The following is a 17642-nucleotide window of genomic DNA, read 5'->3' on the forward strand; positions in this document are numbered from 1 at the left end:
TCTAGACTGTAAGCTCGTTTCGGGCAGAATGCTAATTCTGTTGCATTGCATTCTGCCAAACGCTTAGTACGGTGCCCTGCACATAGTAAGTGCTCAATAACTGTGATTGATTGATTGTATCTGGACTGATTAACTTGTAGCTACGCTGGTGCTTAGTAGAGTAAGCACTTAATACCATAAAAAAAGAAAAAAAGACTCATCCGGCCCTTTAGCTCGAACACTGGCCACTCTACTCCATTGTGTCCATCCTGCTTTGCCAAGGGAGGGTGGGGACACCCTGACCTTCCGTTTTAACCACTGACCACAAGAGCTGCCGTCCAGTTAGTCGGGAGGTGGTGGCAGAGCGTGTTTGGCTCCTCCCGCCAGAGACAACCTCCGGGAAAAACGACTCATCATTTTTACTGAAAACAAGTGGTGAGTTGGACGCCGGGGGGTGGGCAGTAAGCTGGGACCTTGGGAAGGACAAAGTTGTTCAGGTAGTCCTATTAGCCTGCATAAGCCGAAGCCCAGGATATTTTAGACATCCCTCAAGTGTAGCACTTTTAAAAACAAGGAAACAGGGTGTGAGGGAGGCAGGCAGGCAAGCAGGCGGTCAGATTTAGAGACCCAACTGCTTTGCTCTTCTCTTCCCCTCCTTTCTCCCCACTCTGGTGTAGAGGAGGGCCTGAGTGTGAGGAAGAGAAGAGACCCCCATCATCCTAGGGCCTGCAAAATTGCTGCTGCCCAGGGGACTACCACCAGCCAAGGCCCAGCCGCCTCTCTTCTTCCTCCTCCTCCTCCTCTTCCCTGGCCCCTTCTAGGCCAGGTCTTGCCCCAGTGACTCACAATTCCCTCCCGACTGCAAAAGGCAGTGCTTTCCAAAACAGAAAGCACCCTGTCTCTGAAGGGGGCTAAACGATCTCCAGGAGAAACAAACAAGCAGCCAGGAAGGGAAACGGAGGATCCGCTTTCCCCGTGGCAGACGTTCACTCCTTAGGACCCAGAAAAAGATCATCAGGAAGCCCAGACTGGTTGGAACCGGCCCAAGATGATTTAACATCAATAAATAACAACGGCTAGGCTCCCGTTGGCATTCAGAGGCCATCGTGAGATAACGCAGCTGGACTGCTTCAACTGAAACAACAAAATATCCTGTTTCCAAGAATAGGAAGATAGAGGAGAGGCCCACACCATCATCGTTCATGAACTGTGAAGTTTATTGAATCTTAGAGCTAGCATAACACCGACTCTTCTCCGACTAACAGAAGTCAAGTGGCTGGAGATCACTGACAGCGCCAGCGTCCTCCTCCTCCTCCGGCAGCATTTTCCGGTACTTTGCCGGGCTGATCACTTGTCATTTTCAAACTTGGCGGGGTCCTTCCTCTTGGACTTTTCAAATTCTTCATTGCCCCAGGTGTACAGCATATAAAAGGCTACAAATGCTTTAAAGACACAATCCAGGAGAAAGCGTGCTGAGATGGCCAATTCCACAAATGCCTAAAGTTATTTTCCCACACTGCCTAGCTGCACCTCCAGGGTATCCCAGAAGACACTTTTCCCTCCTTACTCTTAACTTTAAAGAAAAAACACAAAAGAAATGATTTGCTGAAGTTGGGGCAGTGAAAGTCCCAGGATATGGCTGAAATAAGCAAAGGGTCTCCACTACCTCAGAGACCAACCAGGGTTAGGTTTAATATGACTTTACTGTACGCCTTCGGAGATGCCCCCCCGTGCTTCCAAATTTGGACATTTGTCCCAGGTGGGACAGGGACTGTGTCCAACCCGATTTGCTTGTATCCACCAAAGCATTTAGTACAGAGTCTGGCACATAGTAAGCGCTTACCAAATACCAGAATTATTATTATTATTAGGCAGGGACCAGGCTGGCTGAAAGGCTCTTAGAAATTCAGCGCTGTTTAGACTCAGTTCTCCATCTGGCCAGCTTCAAACCGTCTATTGGTCTACCCAGTCTTACCCTACACATCTGCACCCCCGTGCCCCAGGCTGTTTACTAAGAAAAGTTTTCTTACTATCAAGACTCTAGAATGAGTCCCCCTGCCTGCCCCTAGCTCATCCTCTAGATTGTAAGCTTGTTGTGGACAGGGAACGTCTCTACCAACTCTGTTGTATTTTTCTCTCCCAAGCGTTTCGTACAGTGCTCTCTGTACAAAGTAAGCACTTAATAAAAACCACTGATGACAATGATGATGATATTCCCAGCAAGCATTTGTGGCTCTAGAGTCTTCCTGTTGTCAATATGCTGCAATAGATGGAAATCCTTGCTCTGGAAACCAGCAAGACACATGATGATGATACCTGTTAAGTGCTTACTACATGCCAAGCACTGTTCTAAAGCGCTGGGGTACACACAAGGTAATCAGGTTGTTCCACATGGGACTCACAGTCTTTATCCCCATTTTACAGATGAGGTAACTGAGGCACAGAGAAGTTAAGTGACTTGCCCAAAGTCACACAGCTGGTAAGTGGTGGAGCTGGGATTAGAACTCATGACCTCTGACTCCCAAGCCCAGGCTCCCTCCGCTAAGCCACACTGCTTCTCTGACACATGACAGACACCTCCAGAGATGATGGTGGTGGCATTTTCTTAGCTGGGCCCTGTGCTAGAACTTACACCATGACAGTCTCAACCTAGAGGTATTTTAAAAAACAAAACACCACCCGAGTCAAGAAGGTACTTACGAGGGGCTACCTTCAGGATGCACTCTCGCGTTCGCCGTAAGACATTCGGAATGCCTTTGATGAAGTAGTTGGGGAATGCCCTCTGCTCAAATGGCGACAGGCTATAGGAAATGATATGCCTCACTTTTATTAAGTTTCCAAATTCACGACCCATCTTCACTGACTTTCCCTGAAAGCAGAAGAATTTGATATTAGTCAATCAGTCAATTGTATTTATTGAGCGCTTACTCTTTTCTTAGAAATTCATCACAATTCAAAAGATGGCAGCAAGTGGCTCTCAAATTACACAGCCGACCTCACCACACAAAGATAAATATTTATAGGAGAGCCCCATCCAGACTATAAACTCAATTCTCGAGTGACAATGAAAGTGTCAGCCCGGCTGAAGTCGGCAGCGGCTAAAAGCTGTGAGATGCCCGGGAACCTTGGCAGAATGGAAATGTTTAGTGTTCTCCAAGACCCAGACAAACACAAGATAAAAACTCCAATTCGACTGGTAAAACACTCCTACGGGAGACTGTGCACTCTAAGCACAGAGAGGCAAGAGCATCTGATGAGAAATTCCACTCGGCCCAGGTCCGCAGTGTGGCCTAGCAGAAAGAGCTCAGAACTAAGGGTCAGGAAACCTGGGTTTCTAAACCATCACCGTTATGGCCTTGGGGGAAACCGCTCCGTACCTCACCTCCCCCACCGGTAAAATCGGAATTAAATACTCCTTCTCCTTCCATCTTGGACTGTGGGCCCCCTGAGGGAGAGGTCCTGGGGTCTGATTCAATTATATTCTATCAATCCCACGCTGAGAAGCAGTGCGGCTACGGGGATAGAGCACACGGGCCTGGGAGTCGGAAGGACCTGGCTTCTGATCCCAGCTCCGGCTCATGTCTGCTGTGTGACCTTGGGCAAGTCACTTCACTTCCCTGGGCCTCAGCTGCCTCATCTGTAAAATGGGGATTAAGAGCAAGAGTCCAACCTAACTTGCGCCCACTCCAGCACTTAGAACTGTGCTCGGCACATAGTAAGCGCTTAAGAAGTAAATCATTCAATCATATTTACTGAGCGCTTACTGTGTGCAGGGCACTGTACTAAGCGTTTGGGGAAAGTACAGTACAGCAATAAAGAGTGACGATTCCTGCCCACAGTGAACTCACAGGCTAGGGAGGGGGAAAGTAATAATAACAAAAACCAGTAATAATAACGATGATGATGATGCTGGTATTTCTTAAGCGCTTACTAAGTGTTAAGCACTGTTCTAAGCGCTGGATAAGGACGATTATTATTACTCATTCTCTTAGCTTGTAATAAACGCCTAACAAATGCAACTATTATTACTGGTGCAGGGTTCCCGTGCCTCAATCCTGCTGCCAGTTTTGAGGGCCGCTGCTGCCTGTGAACTCGTTATGGGCAGGGATTGGCACTGTTTATTGTTGTATTGTAATAATAATAATGATAGTATTTTTAAGCACTTACTATGTGCCAAGCACTGTTCTAAGCCCCTGCACTTAATACAGGGCTCTGCACACAGTAAGCCCTTAATAAATCCGACTGAATGAATGAAACAAATGGAGTGACCTGCCAAGCTGCTGTGGGGAAGCAGTGTGAACTACTGGCAAGAGCCCAGGCTTGGGAGACAGAGGACGTGGGTTCTAATTCCGACTCCGCCACTTGTCTGCTGTGTGACCTTGGGCAAGCCGCTTAACTTCTCTGGGCCTCTGTGACCTCATCTGTAAAACAGGGATTAAAACTGTGAGCCCCACGTGGGACAACCTGATTACCCTGTATCTACCCCAGCACTCAGAACAGTGCTCGGCACATAGTAAGTGCATCATAATTATAATAATAATGGCATTTATTAAGCGCTTACTATGTGCAAAGCACTGTTCTAAGCACTGGGGAGGTTACCAGGTGATCAGGTTGTCCCTTGGGAGGCTCACAGTCTTAATCCCCATTTTACAGATGAGGGAACTGAGTCCCAGAGAAGTGAAGTGACTTGCCCAAAGTCACAGAGCTGACAATTGGCGGAGCCGGGGTTTGAACCCATGACCTCTGACTCCAAAGCCCGGGCTCTTTCCACTGAGCCCCGCTGCTTAACAAATACTATTATTATTACTATTATTACTATGACAGCCCTGCCCACAACATTCCCTGCTCCCACGCCCCCGGATGACAGGCCCGGGACTGCCACAAGCGCCCATCATTCACTCAATTGTGTTTATTGAGCACTTACTGCATGCACAGCACTGTACTAAACGCTAGGAACATACAACTCAGCAATAGAGAGAGACAATCCCTGCCCACAGCGGGGTCACACTCTAGAAGGGGGGGGAGACAGAAATCAAAACAAGTCAACAGGCATTGGTAGCATCAATATAAACAGAATTACAGATATATATATACACATCAAAGCAAGTCAACAGGCACTAATATAAATAGAATTATATATTTATATATACTCCAAAACAAGTAAGAAGGCACTAATACATAGAATTCTAGAAGTATATACACATCAAAACAAGTAAACCGGCAGCGTGGGTCAGTGGAAAGAACACGGGCTTTGGAGTCAGAGGTCATGGGATCAAATCCCGCTCCACCAATTGTCAACTGTGTGACTCTGGACAAGTCACTTGACTTCTCTGTGCCTCAGTTACCTCACCTGTAAAACGGGGGTTAAGACTGTGAGCCCCCCGTTGGCCAACCTCATCACCTACTAACCTCACTAGTGCTTAGAACAGTGCTTTGCATATAGTAAGCGCTTAATAAATGCCATTATTAAACAGGCACTAATATAAATGAATGGAATTCTAGATGTACATACACATCAAAGCAAGTAAACAGTCACTAATAAATAGAATTCTAGATGTATATACACACATCAAAACAAGTAAACAGGCACTAATATAAATAAATAGAATTCTAGATGTATATACACATCAAAAGAAGTGAACAGGCACTACGATAAATGAATAATAATAATGATGGCATTTGTTAAGCGCTTACTACGTGCAAAGCACGGTTCTAAGCGCTGGGGAGGATACAGGGTGACCACGTTGTCCCACGGGGGGCTCAGAGTTTTAATCCCCATTTTACAGATGAGGTAACAGGCGCAGAGAAGTTAAGTGACTTGCCCAAAGTCACACAGCTGACAATTGGCAGAGCCGGGATTTGAACCCATGACCTCTGACTCCAAAGCCCGGGCTCTTTCCACTGGGCCACGCTGCTGCTCAACAGAATTACTGAATTCTAGAATTCAATTATTGAATTATAGAATAGAATTATAGATGTATATACACATCAAAACAAGTAAACAGGCACTAATATACATAAATAGAATTCTAGACATATATATATACATCAAAACAAGTAAACAGGCACTAATATAAATAGAATTCTAGATATATATATATCAAAACAAGTAAACAGGCACTAATAGAATTCTAGATGTATAAATACATCAAAACAAGTAATCAGACACTAATCTAAATAAATAGAATTCTAGATGTACATATACATCGAAACAAGTAAACGGGCACTAATCTAAATAAATAGAATTCTAGATGTATCTGTACATCGAAACAAGTAAACGGGCACTAATCTAAATAAATAGAATTCTAGATGTATATATACTTCGAAACATGTAAACAGACACTAATCCAAATAGAATTCTAAATGTATACATACTTCGAAACAAGTAAACAGGCACTAATCTAAATAGAATTCTAGCTGTATATAGATGTGTGTATATATATATGTATAGATGCATATACATGCATGTACATGTACATATACTATATATATGTACACATGTATACACATATACATATATATGTATATACGCATACATATATATACATGTATATAGATGTATATATACATCTATACATAGAGAATTCTAGATGTATATATACATACATGTATATAGATCATCATCATCATCAATCGTATTTATTGAGCGCTTACTATGTGCAGAGCACTGTACTAAGCGCTTAGGAAGTACAAATTGGCAACATATAGAGACAGTCCCTACCCAACAGTGGGATGGGGAAGCAGCGTGGCTCAGTGGAAAGAGCCCGGGCTTTGGAGTCAGAGGTCATGGGTTCAAATCCCGGCTCCGCCACTTGTCAGCTGTGTGACTTTGGGCAAGTCACTTCACTTCTCTGGGCCTCAGTTCCCTCATCTGTAAAATGGGGATTAAGACTGTGAGCCCCCCCCGTGGGACAACCTGATCTCCTTGTAAACTCCCCAGCGCTTAGAACAGTGCTTTGCACATAGTAAGCGCTTAATAAATGCCATTATTATTATTATTATAGATGTATATATACATCTATACATAGAGAAGCAGCGTGGCTCAGTGGAAAGAGCACGGGCTTTGGAGTCGGAAGTCATGGGTTCAAATCCCGGCTCGGCTATCTGTCAGCTGTGTGACTCTGGGCAGGTCACTTCACTTCTCTGGGCCTCAGTTCCCTCACCTGTAAAATGGGGATTAAGACCGTGAGCCCCCCGTGGGACACCCTGATCAGCTTGTAACCTCCTTGCACATAGTAAGCGTAAGCGCTTAATAAATGTCATTATTATCATTATTATTATTATTATTACATCGAAACAAGCAGGCACTAATCTAAATAAATAGAATTCTAGATGCATATATCCTTGCACATAGTAAGCGCTTAATAAATGTCATTATTATTATCATTATTATTATTATTACATCGAAACAAGCAGGCACTAATCTAAATAAATAGAATTCTATATGACTATATACATCGAAACAAGTAAGCAGGCACTAATCTAAATAAATAGAATTCTATATGAATATATACATCGAAACAAGTAAACAGGCACTAATCTAAATAAATAGAATTCTAGATGCATATATACATCGAAACAAGTAAACGGGCACTAATAGAATTCTAGATGTATGTACAGATCGAAACAGGTAAACAGGCAGTAATCACGTATAAATGAACAGAAATCTAGGTAGGCAGACATAGACCCAAATGCCACTCACGGGCCAGAGGTCACGGCGCCCTCCACCTGGGCCGGCTCGTCGCCCTCGAGCCCTGCCTTTCACATCCGGGTAACCGCGACGTTGACGTCACGGCGCGGCATCCGCGCGCCGAGGCTGCCGGGAAGAGACCATTCTGCTTCTGTCGCGGGGGGAAGAAAGGTGGGGGGGTGAGAGGACATGTCCCCCCCCCTCTGAGGAGAAGTGCGCCCGACCGGGGCGGAGCTACAAGGTCATCAGCGGGTGCCACGTGGCCTTCACCGACTTAATCCCCATTTTTACAGTTAACTGAGGCAGGGAGATTAATAATGGTGGCATTTATTAATAATCAATCAATCAATTGTATTTATTGAGCGCTTACTGTGTGCAGAGCACTGTACTAAGCGCTTGGGAAGTACAAGTTGGCAATCATTCAATCGTATTTATTGAACGTTTACTGTGTGCAGAGCACCGTACTAAGCGCTTGGGAAGTACAAGTTGGCAACATGTAGAGACAGTCCCTACCCAACAATCAATCGTATTTATTGAGCGCTTACTGTATGCAGAGCACTGTACTAAGCGCTTGGGAAGTACAAGTTGGCAATCAATCGTATTTATTGAGCGCTTACTGTGTGCAGAGCACTGTACTAAGCACTTGGGAAGTACAAGTTGGCAACATATAGAGACAGCCCCTACCCAACAATCAATCAATCGTATTAATTGAGCGCTTGCTGTGCAGAGCACTGTACTAAGCGCTTGGGAAGTACAAGTTGGCAACATGTAGAGACAGTCCCTACCCAACAATCAATCGTGTTTATTGAGCGCTTACTGTATGCAGAGCACCGTACTAAGCGCTTGGGAAGTACAAGTTGGCAACATATAGAGACAGTCCCTACCCAACAATCAATCAATCAATCGTATTTATTGAGTTCTTACTCTGTGCAGAGCACTGTTCTAAGCGCTTGGGAAGTACAAGTTGGCAACATATAGAGACAGTCCCTACCCAACAATCAATCAATCAATCATATTTATTGAGCGCTTACTGTGTGCAGAGCACCGTACTAAGCGCTTGGGAAGTACAAGTTGGCAACATATAGAGACAGTGCCTACCCAACAGTGGGCTCACAGTCTAAAGGAGGGAGACGGAGAACAAAACCAAACGTACTAACAAAATAAAATAAATAGAATAGATATGTACAAGTAAAATAAATAAATAGAGTAATAAATATGTACAGACATATATACATATATACAGGTGCTAATAACAGTATTTGTTAAGCACTTACTATGTACCAAGCACTGTTCTAAGCACTGGACAAGGTAATCGGGTTGTCCCACGTGGGGCTCACAGTCTTCACCCCCATTTTTACAGTTAACAAGCGGAGAGAATAATTATGATGGTACTTATTAGTAATAATAATAAGGATGATGGTTTTTGTTAATCAATCAATCATATTTATTGAGCGTTTACTGTGTGCAGAGCACTGTACTAAGCGCTTGGGAAGTACAAGTTGGCAACATATAGAGACAGTCCCTACCCAACAGTGGGCTCACAGTCTAAAAGGGGGAGACAGAAAACAAAACCAAACATACTAACATAATAAAATAAATAGAATAGATATGTACAAGTAAAATAAATAGAGTAATAAATATGTACAGACATATATACATATATACAGGTGCTAATAACAGTATTTGTTAAGCACTTACTATGTGCCAAGCACTGTTCTAAGCGCTGGACAAGGTAATCAGGTTGTCCCACGTGGGGCTCACAGTCTTCACCCCCATTTTTTACAGTTAACTGAAGTGGAGAGAATAATTATGATGGTACTTATTAGTAATAATAATAATGATGATGGTATTTGTTAAGCGCTTACTGTGTGCCAAGCACTGGGGTAGATCCAAGGTAATCAGGTTGTCCCACATGGGGCTCACAGTCTTAATCCCCATTTTTTACAGTTAGCTGAGGCAGAGAGAATAATAATGATGGTATTTAATAATAAGAAAAATTATGGTATTTGTTAAGTGCTTACTATGTGCCAAGCACTGTTCTAAGCTCTGGGGTAGATAACAAGGTAATCGGGCTGTCCCACATGGGGCTCACAGTCTTCATTCCCATTTTACTGATGAGGGAACTGAGGCACAGAGAAGTTAAGTGACCTACCCAAAGTCACACAGCTGATGAGTGGCAGCGGTGGGATTGGAACCCATGACCTCTGACTCCCAAGCCCCTGTTCTTTCCAGTAAGCTGCTTCTCATTCATTCATATTGCCTGAGCGCTTCATCTGTGCAAAGCACAGTACTAAGTGGTTGTATTGATTGATTGTATTGTACTCTACCAATGACATAATAATGATAATAGTGATGGTATTTGTTAAGCGCTTAACTATGTGCCAGGCACTGCACTAAGCACTGGGGTGGACACAAACAGATTGAGTTGGGCACAGTCCCTGTCCCACGTGGGGCTCAGTCTGAATCCCCATTTTACAGATAACTGAAGCCCAGAGAAGTGAAGTGACTTGCCCAAGGTCACACCTTCCCTGCCCACAACGAGCTCACCATTTAGAGGGAGAGGCAGATATTAATATGCATAAATAATAATAATTGTGGTATTTGTTAAGCGCTTACTATATGTCAAGGGCTGTACTAAGCACTGGGGTGGATGCAAGCAAATCGGGTTGGACAAAGTTCCTGTCCCACATGGGGCTCACAGCCTCAAGCCCCATTTATACAGATGAGGTCATTGAGGCCCAGAGAAGTGAAATGACTTCCCCAAGGTCACACAACAGACAAGTGGCGGACCTGGGATTAGAACCCATGACGTTTTGACTCCCAGGCCCGTGATTTATCCACTGTGGGGTTGGGAAGGAGGATGAATGAAGGGAGCAGGTCAGGGAAATGCAAAATGGAGTGGGAGGAGAGGAGAGGAGAGGAGGGCTTAGAGCAGGCTTCTTGGAGGAGATGTGCCTTTGATAAGGCTTTGAAGTGGGGGAGAACAATTACCTGTCTGATGTGAGGAGAGAGGAGAAGATCATGCTGCTCAGAGGAATCTTCCTCATCCCAGATGCCTCTTCTCTGTCCAAAACACAGCCATTCTCGCTGTGCCCAAACCCTGAAAATGTGGCGAGGTCATCTTCGACTCCCCACAGCCCTCTGGCCTTCGCATTTGTTCAATCAACTCATCCTCCTCAGTTTCCACCCCACAAAATAAACCACTAACTAGTCTGAGCTCTTGTTGTTTTGCAACCAATTATAGAGGCTTGTCCAACCCATTATCTTATATCTACCCCAAGGCTTAGTACAGTGCCTGACAGAAAATGCTTAGATGCCATTATTATTGGACAAGTGTCTACTTCTGGCTCTGCCACTTGTCTGCAGTGTAACCTGGGACAAGTCACTTCTCAGGGCCTCAATTACCTCATCTGTAAAATGGGGATTAAGATTATGAGGCCTATGTGAGACAGGAACAGTGTCCAACCTGATTCACTTGTATCTATGCCAGCACTTAGTACAGGGCCTGGTTGTATGAGAAACAGCATGGTGCAGTGGAATGAGCATGGGCCTGGCATCAGAAGGTCATAGGTTCTAATCCCAGCTCTGCTACTTTTCTGCTGGGTGACCTTGAGTAAGTCCTTTCCTTCTCTGTGTCTGTTACCTCATCTGTAAAATGGGGATTGAGGTCAGGAACATGAAAGCCTCACTTGCTGTAGGTTCTTCCACTCACACATTTAAAAAAAAAAAAATCATCCTTTTCACCCTGGCTGGAATCTGAAAGTTGAATGTGATCATGAAATGATCAGAAAGCAAACAGAATATTTAGATTCAAATTTAGGAGTTCATCTTTTTAAATGGATCACCCCAGCTAACAGGTTTGATTTGGGGAAATTTGTATTTTGCTGCCCATACTTTAAATGTTCCAGGAGTAAGAGGGAAACAATTTTAATGCCATGTTGGCTTATAGTGTAAGGGGAATGACTACTGTTGATGGAACTAACTTCAGAGAGATCATGATCACTTAAAGAGCATGTGAGCCGAGTCATCCCCACAATTTAAGGGGAAAAAAGAATCTTGCACAAAAGAGTGTTTAAAAAGCTGAAAAGGAGGAAGTGTCCTTTAAAGCCTGTACTTTAAATAGATTTTTAAGAAATGGGTCAGTTTCATACTTGACTTGTGAAAGCTAATGAATAGGAAAGAATAGGATTTGTGTTTGCCAAATAGTATCTAAATCACTTTAAGTGCTTGTACATACTGTATTTTAATGGATCAGTGTGTTCTTCCAGTATCTTTTGATTTAGTATCCTAAAAGAGAAATGGCTTCCTTGAAAGGTAATTCCCTGGGAATTTTTTTTAAAAAATATGAGCAAGTAACTTTATATAAAGAAATACATGCTGGGTAGAATGCAGGGATCCTGAACAGTTTAGCAACCTGAACCAATTCACTGCAGGAGGAGAGAAAGGTTTTTGGGTTTTTTGTGTGTGTCGGGGTGGGGGGTGGGAGGGGGGCGCCCACAGGGGTAAGTGGGGAAAAACATATTTGCCCCTAACCTAGGATTTGGAGGAAATTTTTTAAGAGTTCAGAATATTCACCAATTTCTTCCTTTAGTCCAAGGTACAAACATAGAAGTGCCAACTGTTTTTAATTCTCAAATGAAAACCGCTTGACAGAAAAGTCTCAAGCTCTAATAGGTATTTATTCTTTTCTTCTTCACATATAGCATGTTATGGATGAGCTTATAATTTCATGGACCATTTAACAAAAGTGGCAATACTTCCCCTTAAAAAAAAATATTTGCATTACAACTGAAAAACCAAAAAAAAGGGGAAGATACTTCAAAAAATGAATGCAATTACCTTCCCCATACCTACTACAGGGTATGAGATGTCTATATAATAGGCATTTTATACAGAGTGACATTTTGCTTCAAATGAGGGCTCTCCAAAACCGAAGCTTCCTCAGAAGAACAGCTAGTCCACTCCTCCCAGAGGAGCTGATTGTTTATCCCCAGGAGAGGAAGTCCTAGCGACAGGTGCATTTAGTTGCTATCATGTCCTCATACTCTTTATAAGCTATTGAGTCATCAGGCTCTATAGTCAAAACACTCAAGGGGCTGTACTGGGCGGGCACGCAGGAAGGCCTTGGGATCGAGGAGTCCAGTTTCTCGTAGATGATGTTCTGCACCATGGCGTGCACGGGAGAGCCGTAGCGGTGCCCGACGGCCCTGGGGCAGTCGCCCTGGCAGTAGCGAGGGTTGTAGCGCTGGGGGGCAATGATCCAGTTGTCCCAGTGCAGCTGGCTGAAGCTCAGCCGAAAGTCGTGGAGCTCACACTCGTTCTCGGGGAAGAGGAACTGCTTGAGATACTCGCTCAGGTTGTAGGAGGCTGGATTCTTGGGCCTCTGTGCTTCCCGACCTCTCCGGGGAGCCACTCTCTCCCCTGGAAAAGTGGAAAACCCTCTCCTCTGGCCAGACCAAGGGATGGGGGGCTCTTCCCCGGATCTAAGGGAATACCAGTTGTGGTAAGCCTGGTTGCTTGTGTCATTGAGATACAGCAGAAGCGAGGGGCTTCTCAGCAGGGCCTTGTTTAGGGGCTCATTTGGCACAGAGCTGTGACGGTCTCGATCTTGCAGGCAAGTGAAGTTCACAGCCATTTTAACGCTCCTCTTGTTCGTGGCGATCAGAGGCCCAAGTAGAGCGGTCACATCGATTTCAACCCACCTTCTCTTTTTTCTAAGTTTCAGATCGAGGTTGAAATTCAGTGAGCAAGGAGCCCTAGAACACTCTGGGCTAGAAGATTCCAGCTCCTTTACAACTAGCTGGCACGGGCACACGATGGCAGAGGAAAAAGGAATGGAATTGTTGAAAGAGTAGAGCAAGACAGACTTGAGTAAGTGTTCCTCGACTGTAACACGATCCAGGTTGAATGTTAGATCTGCTGAACCAGGAAGTCCTAGGGAAGACCAAAAATAATGCTGTGACCCAAGCCAGATGAAACAATTTAGGAAATTACTACTGATCAATCTGTTAGAGTGCCTATACTAGGCACACGAGAGTACCAGAGTTAGTAGACACAATCCCTGCTCTTGAGTTCAAAATCTAGAAGGGAAGCAGACACTAAAATAATTTACACATGGAAAAAGCGGGTATGTAGGTGAGTGAATCCTGCAGTAATAGGGTATGAGGCTGTCATGAATACATGTCATATTTGAGTGCTTACTGTGTGCAGAACACTCTACTAAGCATTAGAGTTGGTAGACATTCCCTGAAGTTTCTACATTCATCCATTCTCTTCCTCTCAAAGGGAATATAGGTCCTTACAGGGTGGCTCTGTCTGGTGAAGGTGTAAGGAGTTGAAGTAATTTAAACGGTCAGTGCAACAATTCCCAAGATTTGCTATCACCAAGTAAGTCTTTGATGCCTCTGGCCGTGAGTCTAAGAAGTGGGGGAGTGTTGTCAGTCCTAGAATAGTGTACTACGCCAGCACAACATAGCGTACAGACTCATTACAGAAGCAGCATGGCTCAGTGGAAAGAGCATGGGCTTTGGAGTCAGTGGTCATAGGTTCAAATCCCGGCTCGCCCAAAGTCACACAGCTGACAACTGGTGAAGTCACACTTAGAACATTGCTTTGCACATAGTAAGTGCTTAATAAATGCACTCATTATAATTTATCAAAAAACCAGAGGGTGGGGCCAATAGGACAAAGTAGGAAGAGAGGCAAGACAGAGACTAGCCTGACTTGCAATAAGGGATCCTAACTCCAGAAGAACCTACCAAAAAAATTATCCTGTTTAAGTTGTTTTAACAAGCCAGGAACTTTGAACTGATTTTAGACCCCAAAATGCCATTGTTTAAAGAAGATACCCAGAGAAATAAATAGCTTAAAAGAGTCCTGATTTTACTCCCTCACCTACTTTACAGCCATATACTGGCTGAAGTGAAGTCAGAGCTCCTCAGTTGGGACGGTTTTAAGGAGGCTAGAGTCCAGGGATGTTTGGTAGGTTTTAAAAGATCTCCACACCCTCTCCTTGCTACTGAAGAGTGCTGACACCTTAAAAATGGAGCAGACCCGAAGCTTGATTTTACAGTACAAGTCAATCATTTTTGTGCACTTACTGTGTACTAAGCACTTGGGAGAGGACAGTTTTACAGGATTGGTAGACACATTCCCTACCCTCAAGAAGCTTACAGACCAAAGTCACCATTTAGAGAAAAAGGGTATTTTAGAAGTTGTAAGTTCAGAGCTTGCTGCCCCTCTGGGCAGTCCACATAATGGTGTGGACATCTAGTTGTAGACAGTGATGTAGAAGCTAGGAACCCTGAGGCAGAGCCCAACTAGAATTTTCTCCAAGCTGGGCCAACTTAACAGAACAGAGGAGCAGAAAATAGAGGTTTTCTAAGTAAAAAGGTGCCCAGCAGGAACAGGCTGCCAAAGGGCTAACATGAAGGAGAAGAGAATAGGGATACAACCGGGAAATGACATCTTGAAGGAAAACAGAGTCATTTCCCATTTGGTTGCCTGTGAAGGGCCAAGGCTCATGCCTAGTTTATAAGCAGATTTTTTTTGCCAGTAGTTAGAAAGAGTACCAACCACCCCCCACCCCAAAAAACCAGCAGTACCTTAGGCAAAGAATCAGGCTCTGGTTCCCTTTGCTGCCAGAAAAGCTATTACACCTTTCATTTTCCCCCCCTCCCACTCCACCCTACCATATCCCCTTCCTAACACATTCTACTCACCCATTCTTTGGTCCTCAGTGTCCCACTTGGGTTCAGCATCCGGAGTAAAGAGCCGAACCGTATTGTAGAGGTGGCTCCTATTGGACTTTGGGATGCCTTCTTTGGAAGCATACATCCGGTAGAGTCTCTTCATGAAGCCCAGGGCTGTGGAATCCGGCTGCAGCGATCTCATCCCCCTTTGGCGGTTTTGGTGGTGTCGATCAGACAGAACCTGGAGGAGGGGTGGTAAGAGGTCTGGTCTGTTTCCAACTACTGAGGAGAGCAAAAAGGATAAAGACTCAACCTCAGGGCTTCTTCCCAAAGTCCTGTTTTCACCCCTTGACATTGGGGAACCCACACTCACAGGAGGCAAGAACCAGAAATAATAGCAACCAAGAAGACAGACACAGGGAACCACCATGCCTTGGAAAAGATTAAGAGACCACATCATCCCACACCAGCCTATTCCTTCAAAATCAAGGAAGCCTCAGACCGGTCTCTTAAATCAATTCCAGGTGGGTGGGTGAAAAGGCCATTCTGTAATTGACCCCCAAATGTGCTCAGCTGGGCAAAGGGGTCAGTCACTATGATTGGTAGTCATTGAAATCATGCTGATTGAAGACATTAGGCAGTAGGAACCCGTTTCCCTAATTTGTCTCCTTTTTTAAGACAAACCACCAAAGGTATTAATGTGGATTTTTATCACTGAGTCACCCAGGTAAACCCCCATACCAGCTAATCAAATCTAGGTCTGTGGATCAAGAGGAAAGTTGTCCCCAGTCAGTAATGATAATAATGATGGTTTTTGTTAAGTACTCACTATGTGCCAGGCACTGTACTAAGCACTGGGGCGGATATAAGCAAATCAAGTCAGACACAGTCCCTGTCTCATGGGGCTCCCAATCTCAATCCCCATTTTGCAGATGAGGACTGAGGTACAGAGAAGTGAAGTGACTTGCCAAAAATCATACAGCAGACAAATGGCAGAGCTGGGATTAGAACCCATGACCTTCTGATTCCCGGGTCTGTGCCCTAACCACTACACCATGCTATGTGCAGAGCACTGTATTAAGCACTTGGGAGAGCACAACACAGCAGAATTAGCTGTCGGAAGCGACTGCAGTCTTTCGCTCCCTTCTCTCTCCCAAGTGAGCCTGTAGTACTCAAAGTCTGCTATGTTAAGATGGCAATGAAGAATTGCTGCCCAGTGAAAGGTGAAGAGAAACTGAGAAGTCATTTTAGCCTGGGAGGGTGAGATAAGGGGCCCTCAGTGAGTGAAAAACTGACATTCTTCAAACACCCCTGGGAAACTCTCCAAGTTGCTTCTTTAGAAGTGAGGAATAATGGAGCTATCTACATCCCAACTGTGTGATGTAACACATACTTGCCAGCTAACGTGAGGAGGATTTGAAGTGGGAACTGTCTGTCACTAATTAGCATGGTGGCACTCAAGATCATCGAGTTGAGCTGTTGCAGTGGGGAACTTGTGCTGCACTAACAAGTGCTTAATACAGTCCTCTGCACACAGTTAGTGCTCAGTAAATGCAATTGTTTGATGGGGTGCTCTTTCCATGTTTTCTCAGTGGCCTTTGCCACCTACAACTAGCAGCTGCTCCTGTTTACCAGAAAGCTGACTTCTGTGTTGCCAGTGAAAATTCAAGACAACACTTGCTGCACTTCAGGATTTAACCTCCACCCCCCACACACCCTCCTTATGCTAGTGTTGGGGGAAAAGCCCCCTTTGTTGGTGAGGGGGAAACTATTTTTAGGAGGAGATCTGCTGCTGTGGTATTGTGAGTAAGGAGGTGTGTTGCCTCATGGAGGTAGGGGAGCTTAGGGACTCTCTTAATTCTGGTTTTGGAGGCAGGTCAGTCCTTGGTAGGGAAATGAATGCAGAGGGAGAGGACATAGCCCTGCAGAGGTCATTCAAGTGGAGTATGGGGTTCAAGCGCTTGTACAGTGCTCTGTACCCAGTAACCGCTCAATAAATACGATTGAAAGTATGGGGTAGGTGTCGGCTGTTATTATAGGGCTGCCCTCTTGTGAAGATCATAGGGTGAGCCTTCTATTGGGAGTGTTTGGACTGTTTCTCTAAGGATAACAGGCCTACGTCCTCGTGCTATGAGTCAAGCCTTCCGCTTCCGGCACCTCTTCTCAGCTTCTGAGGAAGGGAGGGAGGGCTACTATCTGACTGTCCGTCCCCTCTCTGCGAGAGTTCTCCAACCAATAGGGTATACACTGGAGTTTTGGCAGTAGTGGTAACGGTTTGCACA

The 17642-nt window shown here is 44.7% G+C and overlaps 2 protein-coding genes across 4 annotated transcripts; both read right to left on the reverse strand.

Annotated features, from left to right (window-relative positions):
* Nucleotides 1-1175: 1175 nt before the first annotated feature.
* Nucleotides 1176-7761, reverse strand: LOC119919458 (cytochrome b-c1 complex subunit 8). Of its 2 annotated transcripts, none has more exons than XM_038739875.1 (3): nt 7682-7761; nt 2680-2848; nt 1176-1421 (listed from the first exon to the last, which is right to left on the reverse strand). In XM_038739875.1, the coding sequence occupies exons 2-3, from the start codon at nt 2831-2833 to the stop codon at nt 1327-1329; spliced, it is 249 nt and encodes an 82-aa protein (XP_038595803.1). In that variant the 5' UTR covers nt 2834-2848; nt 7682-7761; the 3' UTR covers nt 1176-1326. The 2 variants fall into 2 exon arrangements, with proteins under 2 accessions (XP_038595803.1, XP_038595804.1); XM_038739876.1 differs by lacking the exon at nt 7682-7761 and adding an exon at nt 4249-4267.
* A 4692-nt stretch (nt 7762-12453) lies between these two features.
* GDF9 (growth differentiation factor 9) lies at nt 12454-15817 on the reverse strand. 2 transcript variants are annotated; one of them, XM_038740030.1, is made up of 3 exons: nt 15734-15793; nt 15391-15601; nt 12454-13603 (listed from the first exon to the last, which is right to left on the reverse strand). In XM_038740030.1, the coding sequence occupies exons 1-3, from the start codon at nt 15788-15790 to the stop codon at nt 12675-12677; spliced, it is 1197 nt and encodes a 398-aa protein (XP_038595958.1). In that variant the 5' UTR covers nt 15791-15793; the 3' UTR covers nt 12454-12674. The 2 variants fall into 2 exon arrangements, with proteins under 2 accessions (XP_038595958.1, XP_038595957.1); XM_038740029.1 differs by having other exon boundaries at nt 15391-15817.
* Between the last annotated feature and the right edge of the window lie 1825 nt (nt 15818-17642).

This window comes from Tachyglossus aculeatus, chromosome X1, assembly GCF_015852505.1.
Source record: "Tachyglossus aculeatus isolate mTacAcu1 chromosome X1, mTacAcu1.pri, whole genome shotgun sequence".
NCBI classification, from domain to species: domain Eukaryota; kingdom Metazoa; phylum Chordata; class Mammalia; order Monotremata; family Tachyglossidae; genus Tachyglossus; species Tachyglossus aculeatus.

What these genes read in the sequence shown, in the direction of transcription:
- GDF9 (XM_038740029.1), bottom strand. Translation starts at nt 15,817, where the DNA reads ATGTGGTCTCTTAATCTTTTCCAAGGCATGGTGGTTCCCTGTGTCTGT. An exon ending in CACTGAGGACCAAAGAATGG is followed by an intron (nt 13,604 to 15,390) that starts GTGAGTAGAATG and finishes GGTCTTCCCTAG; the next exon opens with GACTTCCTGGTTCAGCAGAT.
- LOC119919458 (XM_038739875.1), bottom strand. Translation starts at nt 2,833, where the DNA reads ATGGGTCGTGAATTTGGAAACTTAATAAAAGTGAGGCATATCATTTCC. An exon ending in CATCCTGAAGGTAGCCCCTC is followed by an intron (nt 1,422 to 2,679) that starts GTAAGTACCTTC and finishes GTGTCTTTAAAG; the next exon opens with CATTTGTAGCCTTTTATATG.